Here is a 13,751-nt window from a genome sequence, read left to right on the forward strand (position 1 = left end):
CACATGGTAAACAGCCATGCCTAGTGGCTGTTCACCCCCCTCGGTGGCGAGCGGTGTCTCCGTGACACGCCGCCACCGATGGAACAGGGATGCATGCGCACGATCGCATGCATTCCCTATTTAAAACGGGAGGACATCATATGACGCCCTCCTGCGACTACAGGTGCGCCGCCTGGCCGTCATCTAGTTAACAAGACTTGTGGCCACTCATTAAAAATTAAGAAAAGAGTTTAACCTTAAATTACATAAAGGGTTCTTTACTGTAAGAGCAGCAAGGATGTGGAATTCCCTTCCACAGGTGGTGGTCTCAGCGGGGGGCATCGATAGTTTCAAAAAACTATTAGATAAGCACCTGAACGAGCGCAACATACAGGGATATACAGTGTAATACTGACATAGAGATATAGATAGATAGATAGATAGATAGATAGATAGATAAAATCAGTCTCAATCACACACATAGGTTGCACTTGTATCTTTTTTCAACCTCACCTACTATGTAACTATGTATTGGGGTATCCTGTTTTTTACTAGTTTTAATTAAAAAAAACTTTTTTTTTGTCTCTAAGAATTCTTTATCAAGTAACAATAATTTCCCCAATTATTTTTTTTTTATTCTTGAATAGTACTTGAAATCATCCATTTCAATGCTACTGCATTACTTTTACATTTCTGGGCATATATAAATCACCAGCTACTGCAGTAATATATTCACTGAAATGTCATTAAATATATTTTTAATGTAACTGGTGTAAGTAACAGAGTTAGCCTTGATAGCAGCCTCCTGTAATACCCTGTACAGTGGCAACCAGGCGGGCAGAGAAAAAGGGCCCGTGTTAGCAGGCAGTCTTTGTGTGAAAAAATGATAAAAATGTATTTTGGGTACAGTGTTGCTTGACTGAATAATTGTCATTCAAAGAGTGACAGCGCTGAAAGCTGAAAATTTGACTTGGGCAGGAAGAGGTTAAAAGTGCCCAGTATTGAAGTGGTTAAAGTGGTGTTTCCATCCAAAAAAAAAAAAAAAAAGCTTAAAATTAATAAAAAAAATAATAATTAATTGGAAAAAAAAACTTGCCTCTAAATGCCTGTTGCTAGGGAGTCCCTCGTAGTCTGCCTCCTTCAGTGCCCGGGCACTGACATCACTTCCCCTCGGCGCCGCACAGTCATCTGGGACCTGTCACGTGTCCCAGATGACTGTGCGGCGTATTGTGGCACCGCTTGCTCATGCGCAGTGGGTGCCCGGCTGTGAAGCCACAGCCGGGTGCCCACAGTAAGAATGCCGGCGCTGCGAGTGGAGCGGGGAACGAGGGGGGGCTTCGTTCTCTCGCATCGCTGGACCCTGGGACAGGTAAGTGTTCAATTATTAAAAGTCAGCAGCTGCAGTATTTGTAGCTGCTGACTTTAAAAATGTTTTATTTTTTTAGGGGGCACCCCACTTTAATGTGTTTGTAAAGTTCAGACATGAAATATGAACAAAGTATATCCCGCCGTAGAGTGTGCTTGTACTGACAAGGAACATGTGAACTAAGGGAAAGAGCAAAGTGAGCAGAGGGTGGCTTGATCACTGTGCTGCTGCTTCATTGACCAATCAGTAAGTAAAGCAGTTAATATAAGTACCTTACCCTCAGCTTCCATACTGCAGAGGCTGGTATCGCCGATTTTCTGATCAGATCCCAGGGAATTCTGAATATCCTAAATCTCATAAGATAATGCTCAAGCACAGTGCAGAAATGTTTTCTCATTTGGGGCCACTCACAATTTCTTGAAATCTTGACAGGAATATGGTGACTTTTATTTTATTTATTTATTTTTTTTTTTTACTTATAAGCTTTTTTTTTTTAATTTTTTAGTTTTGCATGGTGGAGGGGACCCTTTGTAAATGAGCAGACCTTGTATATTTAGTACATAGGGCACTTCCTTGAAAGTAGACCTTCTCTTGTTTGCCCCTATAAGATGACTTAATCTATCCCACCCCTCCTCGTTGGAGATGCATACTCGCATCAAACCCCTGTGGCTGGGCATTGTTTACATCCAGCACCAAAAGTCTTCTGTCTTCTGACTGCACCTGATCAGTAGAACATCTCAGAAGTCTTATGGAGCTCATATCCCAGGCATAGACGAAGGTAAACAGGTCCCATAAACTTCTGTGGTATTTTACCGTGCAGGTGCAGCCAGCGGACAGAGGGATGTAGACATCAAGGCAGCGTCTGTCAGATGGCGGTAACTAGCCATCCTCCCCAGTGAGAAATCTTTACTTCTTACTTGATACCACTTTCTGTATTGATGATCACAGAATACTTACACAAAAATAGCATCCCATAGTTATACTTCATCAAGAAGCAAAATTTGAAACATTGCTATTTGTCAGATGGGATATTCCTGGGTCTTTATGGGTACAGAGGCTCTCAATTTTAAATACAAAAAACTAATAAAATGATGTCTGCAAAGTTTATTATTTTGATGCTCTGTGTTTGTGCCCAAAATATAGATTTAGGGAATTCATTTGTGATCTACTGTAGCAATGACAAAGTGACGCCATGGCTGAGCTGTTATCTTTTCTTCACAGGGAACAACCCATTTTTAGCACCCGAGCTCACGTTTTTCAGATAGACCCAGTTACCAAAAAGAATTGGATTCCAGCCAGCAAACATGCTGCCACTGTGTCCTACTTCTATGATGCCACAAGAAATGTGTATCGGATCATCAGTGTGGGTGGCAACAAGGTAAGTCACAATGCATTATATTTATAAACCCATAAAACAGGGGTTGACAAATTTGCTTGGAATCTAGGAGCCAGCTAAAAAAGTTAGGAGCCAGGTCCGTGACGGCGATCTGGACCTGTCCCTGGCCTGACATGGAGACGAGTGAGGGGAAGATAGCGCCTCCAGCCCCCCCACCTGTCTCCAAGTCATTGCCCATAGCTCTTAGAGGGACATTTTATTTGTTTTATTTTTTTCAAATGACGATTTTTTTTTAAATTGCATTTTAGTGTAAATATGAGATGTGAGGTCTCTCTGACCCCAGATCTCATAGACAAGAGGACCTGTCATGCTTTTTTCTATTACAAGGGATTTTTACATTCCTTGTAATAGGAATAAAAGTGACACACATTTTTTTTTTTAAAAGAACAGTGAAAAAAAATAAAAATAAAAGTAAAAATAAGAAAAAAATTTTTTTTTTAAATGCGCCCTGTCCCGCCAAGCTTGCGTGCAGAAGCGAACGCATATATGAAAGCAATGTTCAAACCACATGTGAGGTATCGCTGCGATCGGTAGAGTAAGAGCAATAATTCTAGCCCTAGACCTTCTCTGTAACTCAAAACGTGCAACCTGTAGAATTTTTTAAACGTCGCCTATGGAGATTTTAAAGGGTAAAAGTTTGTCGCCATTCCATGAGCGGGCGCAATTTTGAAGCATGACATGTTGGGTATCAATTTACTCGGCGTAACATTATCTTTCACAATATAAAAAAAAATTGGGCTAACTTTACTGTTGTCTTATTTTTTTTATTAAATAAATTATTTTTTCCCCAAAAAAAGTGCGCTTGTAAGTACGCTGTGCAAATATGGTGTGACAGACATTATTGCAACGACCACCATTTTACTCTCTAGGGTGTTAGAAAAAAAAAGAAAAAAAAGAAGTGTGTGTATATATATATATATATATATATATATATATATATATATATATATGTGTATGTGTATATATATATGTATGTGTGTATATATATATATATATATATATATATATATATATATATATATATATATATATATATATATGTATGTAATGTTTAGGTGTTGGAAGTAAATGGAAGGAGATCCATTGGCATTAATGGTTGTAATTCCAACGGCCACCACAAGAGGGCGGCAGAATCCAGAAGGAATAGGATCACAGAAGGGAATAGCATCACAGAAGGCCTCAAAGCCGGGGGCTCAATTACCGGCCGGCGGCGGCGCGGCCCGACGCAATCACGCTGGGGGGGTCCACGGAGACAGGATACCCCCAGCTGTGCTGCCCCAGGCGCCAGTCGCTAATTCTAGTCGCCAATGCGACCTGGCGCCCGGGTTTTGTCGAGCCCTGCCATAAAACACAAATAGAAAACCTCCATATACACAATCCAATTTTGTGGTTGAACTTGATGGACATGTGTCTTTTTTCAACCTGACTAACTATGTAACTATGTAATCCTATACCCACACTTGATCCAGAGAGGCAAAAATAAAAAAACAATAAAGCATGACTCAATTTCCTCCGGGGGGGGGCCTTTCTGATCATCAAATGTATTTTTGAGACAATTGGATATTCCCTGAATCAACTTTACCTATAAATATTAACATCCAGTTATATTATGTACATTTAGGGAAGAATCCAGTCCTTTTTTTAAAACAAACTAACAGCTGGTTCTGCCCAGCTCAGTAAAGGAAGTCTATACCACCTTTTTCACAGCTCTTACTGTGAAGAAGCCTTTCCATATTTGGAGGTGAAATCTCTTTTCCTCTAGATGTATAAGCGTGCCCCCTTGTCCTCTGTGATGACCTTACAATTAATAACTCTACACCAAGTTCACTATATGGACCCCTTATATATTTATACATGTTGATCATATCCCCCCTTAATCTCGTCTTCACAAGAGAGAATAAATTCAGTCCCTCTCATTTTTCCTCATAGCTGAGCTCCTTCATCCCTCTTATCAGTTTGTTTGCCCTTCTTTGCTATAATCCTCCTTTACTCTATCAAAATGGGAAGAAAAAAAAAGTTGTGCCTATCTTTCTACTTGATAGCATGAAAAGCATCTTCTAATCATCTGTCTTATTTGTGCAGGCCATCATCAACAGTACCATTACTCCAAATATGACCTTCACCAAAACCTCACAGAAATTCGGACAATGGGCTGACAGTCGAGCAAACACAGTGTATGGTTTGGGCTTTGCTTCTGAACAGAACCTGTCTCAGGTAAATCAGGACTACCTCAGGCTTTACTTAGTACTGGATAGAAATGAAACGTTTCTGGAGTTAAGTAGGCTCTGACCCCATGGTGTAGCCACTGTGAAGATTTAGGCAGGGTTCACACCTATGCTAATTGGATGTGGCTTTCCCTGCATACAATTCGCATATCAGGAGAATTTGACCCGCTCTCTATGAAGTCAGTTCACATATCTCCGGGGCGGCTGTGGAGCGGCTTGCACTGTGCGTCTTTGGCCTTGTTTCAGGATTGAATTCAGGCAGATTCGGTCCTGAAACAGAGAACAGGGATGCACAGCGTTCTTGTACGATCTTTGGCCGTTTCCAGTGTGAACCGAGCCTAAGTCCTCTCAGTTTGGCCCACTGTTTTTTATCTGAGTTTGACATATTGATCTACATCTTTCCTGAGTTCTAAGCTAAAGATCTGAATATTTTTATGATATTTATGTCACACTTTAGATAGCAGTATGCACCAAATCTCAACACTGAACATACAGAACAAACGGATGCAGTAAAATACGAACATCGACCAATGGAATCTAAAAATGTTAGCAAATAAAAAAAATTTAAATTTGTACTTGAAATTCGGGGAAAAAAGAATCGACTCTAGCACAGTGTCCACTACAGGACTTAAAAATGCAGCAGAGTACACCCACTTCAATGTCTACAAACACATTTTCCAGTGTTATTCTTAAGTACAGCATTTAAGCAAAGGTCATACGAAGCCTCAAACAAAAAACCCCCAAAAAACGGAAATTGACTGCAGATATGCCCCACACAGATACTGAGTTCCAAATGGTATTGATGCATGTTGTTCCTCCAATTTTTGCTCCGGGGGAAAACATTCAGAGGCTATAGACAAAGTATAAAGAAACCCTTTTATGTTAGTAATTGATATGTTACTATGGCATTGTTCTGGTTCCTACAAGACAAGAAAAATAGAATAGAATGAAGAAAAATATCTTAGGAATACCACATTTTTATGTTTTTTGCAGAAATGCAGGACATTATTTTTAACATGGGTTCCTATGGAACACGTTCACATCAATACATTTCTGTGCCTCTGCTTTTTTGGAAAGGGTCAGGGACTTTAACCGCTTAAGGACCACACACTGCAAATATATTGTGGCAGGGCGGCCCTATTGCACGAAACGACATACCTGAACGTGCACGAGACACTGTGGGTGTGGGCACTGAAAAGCGGGGAAGCTAGTGAGCGGGCCAGGCAGCCACGATCACTCCTGAGAGGTAGAATGGGGATCTGCCAATTTAAACAAATCAGATCCCTGTTGTCTCAGGGGAGTACAGTGTGATTGTCTGCTCCTAGTGATCAGGAACAGCAATCTCTCTGTACTCCCAGTCAGTCCACTCCCCCCCACAGTTAGAAGCACCTCCTTAGGACACACTTAACCCCTTGATTGCCCCTAGTGTTAACCCCTTCCCTGCCAGTGTAATTTATACAGTGATCAGTATATATTTTAAGCTCTGATCACTGTAATAATGTCACTGGTCCCAAAAAAGTGTCAAAACTGTCCGATCAAATCACCGCAATGTCGCAGTGCCGCTAAAAAACGCTGATTACTGCCATTACTAGTGAAAAAAAACTAATAAAAATGCCATAAATCTATTCCCTATTTTGTAGACGCTATAACTTTTGCGAAAACCAAGCAATACACAGTTATTGCTTTTTAATTTTATAAAACATTTTTTTAGTGTTGTAGCAGAAAGTAAAAAATATTATTTTCTTTTTTTCAAAATTGTCAGTCTTTGTTTATAGCACAAGAAATAAAAACCACAGAGGTGATACCACCAAAAGAAATCTCTATTTGTGGGGGAAAGAAAACGACATAAATTTTATTTGGGTACAGCGTTGCACGACCAAACATTTGTCAGTTAAAGTAATGCAGAGCATACAGCAAAAAATGACGTGGTCATTAAGGGGCTAAAACCTTTCGGTCCTTAAGTGGTTAAACACAAAACACTTTCTTTTTTTTTTTTTGTTCAATGGAGAAACTGCAGAAAAGCATGTAGTGCCTTTTTTACTGCAATTTTGCCATGATTTGCATGTTGCAGTTTTAAATCTGCCCAACAACAAATGTACCTAAAAAAAATCATGACAAAATTACAGTAAAAAAAAATGCAAAAAGCACTGAAGAAACACTCAAAAGCAAAATGCATAGGTGTGAATGGAGCCTTATAGTGATTAGAAAGTCTTTTTTTTTTTTTTTTTTTTATAAAAATAACAAACCTGTTATACTTGCCTGCTCTGTGCAGTGGTTTTACACAGAGCATCCTAAATCCTTCTCTTCTCGGATCCCTCTTCTGTTCTCCTGCAGCTTGCTATGGGGGCACCAAAGCCGAGCTACAGCTCTGTGTGTACATTCAGACACAGAGCTGCAGTTCGGCCCCGCCCCATCTCTCCTGATTGGCTAACTGAATTTGACAGCAGTTCGGAACCAATGGTGCTGCTGCTGTGTCTCAGCCAATCAGGAGGGAGAGTTCCAGATGGCTGAGACACTGGTGTACATCGCTGAACAGAGATGAGGCCCAGGTAAGTATTGGGGGGCTGAGGGGGGCTGCTGCGCACAGAAGGCTTTTTAAAAGCTTTAAGACCCCTTTCACACTAGGGCCCTTTGCAGGCGCTACAGCGCTAAAAAAGAACGCCCTGAAAGAGCTGTCTCTCCAATGTGAAAGCCCCGAGTGCTTTCACTCTGGAGCGGTGCGCAGGCAGGATGCTAAAGTCCCTCTAGCAGCATCTTTGGAGCAGTGAAGGAGCAGTGTGTATACCGCTTTTGACCATTGAAATCATGGGCAGCGTGGCTATACCGTTGGCAAAGCACTTCTGCAGGGGGGTTTTAACCCTTTCTCAGCTAGTTTTAACCCTTTCTCGGTCGCTATCGGGGGTAAAAGCACCCGGTAGTGACCGAATAGCGCCGCAAAATTGACGGTCAAGAGCAGCTAAAGATAGCAGCGCTTTAAGGGGCCTAAAGGTTAAAAATACTTCTGCGTTTACAACCCCTTTTAAAGGGTGCACACTGCTGATTCAAAACCGATCACTGTGGTAAATGTATTAGACTGCCTGTGTGGCTGAAAAAAAATTGCATGGCTATATGGATAGCAATGGGTCATTTGAACCTATACCTGAAAATTCCATATATCGCCCACAGAGAGGTTTTATTGAGGTTAAATGTATTGCAGAGATTTACTGACCCACTTTGGAGTACAACAGGCTGCAGTTATCAGCCTGATTTAGATCATAAAAAATTAAAGCACTGTTGTAAGCTCATAACACTAAATATACAAATCTGGCTTTATGATCTCTATAGCTTATATAGTATGTTATATTCCCTGTTACTTTATGTCAGGTCTAATACAAAACTCAACTCCAGGCAAACCGCTTGATACAAAGTTAAAATATGCTACCTTCTAAGTGATTTATAATTCTTTGTAATTCTTGTGGTTCATTCATCATTACCAGGTACCATAGATATAATGGACCTCTGCTGCAGCTTTAGTACTACAGCAAGATCCAGACATGCTCCCAAACTGCTGATCAGACAATTAAGAAAAAGCAGCAGACAGATGAGATCATTCTTCTATGCACTCTGCTCACTTCTCCTGTCAGCATATGCACTCTCAGCACATACATCTGTAGCAGAGCCTGAACGACAATGACTGAATGAAAACGTAACTTGCCTTCCTCTCCCAGACTGATTGCTGTTGTACAGTAGATTACAAGGGCTAATCAGGACAAATATAATTTCTCTTTCGTTCACTGACTGACACAGCTCCATAGGGTTGTTACGCCACCTGCAGGAGAGGACTAGGCAGCACATGTTATACATGTGAAAAAACAGAACTTTACAGTTCCTCCCAGGGGGCGGTCCCTCCAGTAATAACCCCTCAGCCTGCTTCCTGCAGCTCAGTTTTTTTCTGCCTAGTGAAGGAGATGGACCTAGGATCCCTGCAGGACCACCGGTCTTGGGATTTTTTTGCTGAATGTTTGCCTTTTGCGCAAGATTTTAAGATCCTGTGATCAGCTATCAACACCCGGCTGGGTGACAGGCTGGATAATCTAGATCCTTGTAGTCTCCCCAGCCTGGCCATCGAGCGTGTGCAGACCCTAGCTATGTGCTGGGTCGGACACGACATGCTCCTCAGGCTCCAGGGGCGGTCAGCGAGCCCAACACTCCGGGGCACACATATTAACTGATTTCCTCTGGCTCCGGGGTACCGATGTCTTTGTCATAGTGTGCCAGGGGCCAGCAGCCACCCCGTACTGATCGGAGAGTGGGTCTGTGATGGGATGTCCCCAGCTCGTCCGGATGGTAAGTACAGCTCTCCCTGCCTCGACGGGATTAAGCAGCTGGGCATTCCCTGGAAGGTGGGGGATTCTGCATGATGGGCTGCTGAGCGGTGTGTGTACCTGTAGCCAGAGGTCCCCTGGGGGCTCTCACCTTAGATGGGGGGGGCTGCGCTGGTTGTCTGTGTCCCTGGGTGTCTGTGGTCTCTCCACTGGGTGTCTGGAGGTCTGCTTGTGCTGATCACCATAGTGCTGTTCTGCTGCCATTTTCTCTGTCCTTTCACTGTGTACAGTTGTTTGTCGGACATTTTTGGTGTGCCTCAGTGAGAAACCTGGTCGGGGGCTATTTTTCTGTAGCTCAGTGGCCATTTTCTCTGTGATTATGTCCTGTATACAGGGCGGCCGGTGACCATTTTGTTGTAGTCCAGCGTGGTTTTTATGCTCAGTGCTGGTCCCTGCTGCTCAGAACAGCACGGTTTTTTACTCAGGACACCTGGGAGCTGATACTGGACACGGGCACTTGTAAATGAACGGAGCAGCACTCGATCAGGCTGGTGAGTCCTGCCCGTCCGGGTCCGCAAGACAAAGCGCTAGTTGGAGCACTTATCACAGCTGTGCGTGATACCCTGAAAATTCAGGATACAGCAGGTTCCTCTGCTGAAATAGCGGTCCTTTTGGGTCCCGTAAGCCAGCCCGTACACCTAAGGTGTTTCCGTATCTGACTTATTTCGATAAGTTCATATACAAGGAATGGGGAAGACTTCAATGACCAAATGGTCGGCTCTTCCGGACCCCACAGTATCCAGGTTAAACAAAGTAAGCACGATCCCGGTAGAGGGGACTCCTGCATTTAAGGACCCTACTGACAGGAAGACCGAGGCAGTGGCCCGTTCCTTGTTTACGGTTGTGGGGTGGTGGAGAAGCAGCAGGCTACTCCCGTCTGCGTGGAACTAGCAGACCAGTTAGTGCATGGCCTTAAGTACATATGTAACGCGGCCCTGGATACGCTTCCCCTGCTATCCAGGGCTTCAGTGTCAGCAATGTTGAGGGCACGAAAATCTTCTTCTCGAAAGATATACCTTCGTACCTGGAAGGCCTACATCTCCATGTGTGAGGAGAAAGGGTGGCGTCCGCACACCTATTCCATTTCCAGGATCCTGCTGTTTCTACAGCGAGGAGTAGACCAGAAATTGGCTTTAAGCACCATTAAGGGACAAATATCAGCCTTCGCTGTTTTTTTCCAACGACCCCTGGCATCTCATTCTCTAGTGAGCACTTTTATTCAAGGGGTCTGGCATGTAGTTCCTTCGGTGCATCCACCTTTACCCCGCGTGGGATCTGAACCTGGTGCTATCGACACTTCAGAAACCGCCGTTTGAGAACATCAGGGAAATTCCCTTGTTGACTCTTTCTCAGAAAGTGGTCTTCCTAGTGGCCATTACATCGGCCAGGAGGGTTTCGGAACTGGCGGCCTTGTCTTGCAAGTCACCCTATATGGTTATCCATAGGATAAGGTGGTGTTGCGTCTGCAACCTTCCTTTCTGCCGAAGGTGGTTTTGGCGTTTCACATCAATGAAGCCATTTGTGTTACCATCTCTGTGTCCTAAACCAACACATACTAAGGAGGTGGCCTTTCATTCCCTGGATGTGGTCCAGGCTCTAAGGGTGTATCTGTCTGCCACGGTTCCCTTTCTGAAGTCAGACTCTCTGTTCGTTTCGGTAGCTGCTCTGAAAAAAGCCATGGCGGTCTCGTCGGCCACCATTTCTATGTGGATCAGACAGATTGTGGTACAGGCCTACACCATGAAGGGTCAGGTGCCCCCCTTTCATGTCACGGCCCATTCCATCAGGGCAGTTGGAACCTCTTAGGCTTTCGGACATCAAGCGTCAGTCGCTCAAGTGTGTAAGGCGGCGACTTGGTCGTCCGTTCACACTTTTACCAAATTCTACAAAGTGGATATAAGGGCATCGTCTGATGCCTGCTTTGGCCTTAAAGTTTTGCAGGTGGCCGTGTAATGTTGCAATTCTGCACTCTTTACTCTGTTTTAAAAATACGGTTACTTTTGAGTATAATGCACTGTTGCATTGTTGACTGCAAGTTCTGATGCGGCTAGATAAGAGTGTGACTCCCCTGTTAGGGATCACCTCTGGTCGTGGGTGAAGTTTTTATGCTATTCCCACCCATCGTTATGACACTGCTTGGGGATGTCCCTATGGTCAAGAATAATGGAGCTGTGTCAGTCAGTGAACGGAAGAGAAAATAGGATTTTTGTACTCACCGTAAAATCCTTTTCTCAGAAGTTCACTGACTGACACAGCACCCTCCCCTCCTATTGGTTTACGTTATACTGCTTGTTGACGTACTGAGCTGCAGGAAGCAGGCTGAGGGGTTATTACTGGAGGGACCCCCCCCGGACGGAACTGTAAAGTTCTGTTTTTTTCACTTGTATAACATGTTCTGCTTAGTCCTCTCCTGAAGGTGGCATAATAACCCTATGGTCAAGATTAATGGAGCTGTGCCACTCAGTGAACTTCAGAGAAAAGGATTTTACGGTACAAAAATCCTATTTTCTTCACTAGCTTCATTTTAAATATACAGTATATTGAGGCATCTTTCACACTATGAATTGCGTTAAGGCATTTTTTTACATATCCCTCCAAACATTCCCAACAATGTCAGAACATTCTTGATTCTCGGCATAGTAACAAAGTGATTGCTAGCAAAATGAGCATGGTTTTGCTTTATTATGGGTGCGTTACATTAGAATATTGTCTGCATAAACTGGGGCTGTTATTGGTCTGGCCTTATATTTTAAAATGTTGGGAAATTTGTTTTGCTAATATTAACAAAGATTAATAATATTTAAAACAGAACCCCACACAAAAATAACAAGATAAAATGAAAAATAAAAAAAATGATCAAAACCAGTTTTTGCTAAAATGTTTACCTTTTTTAATCAAAAGACCACGTCTGCAGTACTTTTTTCTGTGACTAGAAAAAAGTCCTCAATCCACTTTGAGCCCATCCCAGCTTATGACTGGATAGAGAAAGGGGAGGCAGCACAGTAATGAGCTAATCTGTCACCCTGCTCTCTCCTCCAATCACCATGCTTCTGGTGAGCACATAAACCGATTGGTCCCTTGTGCTGTGTCTTTCTGTGCTTTACAGGGTCTGCAGGAGGTTGCATATCAGAACATATTCAGGTGCCTAAACTGTTTGTGTTTAACCGCTTAGTGAACACCCCACGCACATTTACTGCGGCAGGGTGGCTGCTCTGTGCCAGATCACTTACCAAGTTTGTGATCTGACACTTACGGGGTTTGGGGCTTACATGCGCGCACCACCGACGACCCGCTCCCATTGTGATTATACACAGCGGGAGCCCAGTGGTGGGTACCACGAACTCAATGCCACTGCTTAGACAGTACAGAGGCAGAACAACAATATGCCTATGTAAACAGGGCAGAGTGTCGTTCTGTCAGAGCAGAAGGTACTGATCGATGTGTTTCTGCTAAGCAGGAACACTGATCTTTGCCTTCCCCTAGTCAAAGCACAACTTAGGCACACATTTAACCCTTTGATCGCCGCTGATGTTCACCCCTTGCCTGCAGGTGTCATTAGTACAGTGACAGTGCATATATTTTAGCACGGATCACTATATTATTGTCACTGGTCCCCAAAAAGTGTCAGTTGGGTTTCTGATTTGTCCACCGCAATATCACAGTCCCATTATAAGTCACTGAACGCCGCCATTACTAGTAAAAATAAATAAAAATCCCATAGTTTGTAGACACTTTAACTTTTGCGCAAACAAATCAATATATAATTATTGGGATTTTTTTTTACCAAAAATATGTAGCAGAATACATATTGGCCTAAATTGATGAAAAAATTGGGTTTTTTTTTCCTTTCTTTTTTTTTTAATTATTGGATATGTTTTATAGCATTTTTAAGTAAAAAATATATTTTTTTCCAAAATTCTTTTTTTTTTTTCTTGTTTTTAGTACAAAAAATAAAATAAAAAGCGCAGAAGGGATCAAATACCACCAAAAAAAGCTCTATTTGTGGGGAAAAGGACAAATTCTATGTTGGGTTCAGTGTTGCATGATCGCACAATTGTCAGTTAACCACTTAAGTACCGGAAGGATTTGTCCCCTTAACGACCAGGCCATTTTTTGTGGTGTGGCACTGTGTTGCTTTAACTGACAATTGTGTGGTCGTGCAACGCTGTACCCAAACAAAATGTATATCCTTTTTTTTTTTCCCACAAATAGAGCTTTATTTTGGTAGTATTTGATCACCTCTGCGTTTTTTTTTTTTCTTTTCTTTTTAAATATTATTTATTTATTTGCGCTATAAACAGACCGACAATTTTGAAAAAAAATTTTTTTTACTTTTTGCTGTAATAAATATCCCCCCAAAAAAGAAAAATATCTTCATCAGTTTAGGCCGATATGTATTCTACATATTTTTGTTAAAACAA

The 13,751-nt window shown here is 42.4% G+C and overlaps 1 protein-coding gene across 1 annotated transcript in view; it reads left to right on the top strand.

Annotated features, from left to right (window-relative positions):
- HOMER3 (homer scaffold protein 3) overlaps positions 1–13,751 on the top strand; it is a 277,523-nt gene that overhangs the window by 22,210 nt on the left and 241,562 nt on the right. Inside the window, exons 2-3 of the mRNA XM_077475475.1 lie at positions 2,567–2,723; positions 4,824–4,955. Coding sequence (XP_077331601.1) covers positions 2,567–2,723; positions 4,824–4,955 — 289 coding nt within the window. The remainder of the gene's footprint in view (positions 1–2,566; positions 2,724–4,823; positions 4,956–13,751) is intronic.

The sequence above is a fragment of the Lithobates pipiens genome, unplaced genomic scaffold (genome assembly GCF_037356315.1).
Source record: "Lithobates pipiens isolate NorthernLeopardFrog02 unplaced genomic scaffold, aLitPip1_a1.2 Scaffold_13, whole genome shotgun sequence".
In the NCBI taxonomy this organism is placed as follows: Eukaryota; Metazoa; Chordata; class Amphibia; order Anura; family Ranidae; genus Lithobates; species Lithobates pipiens.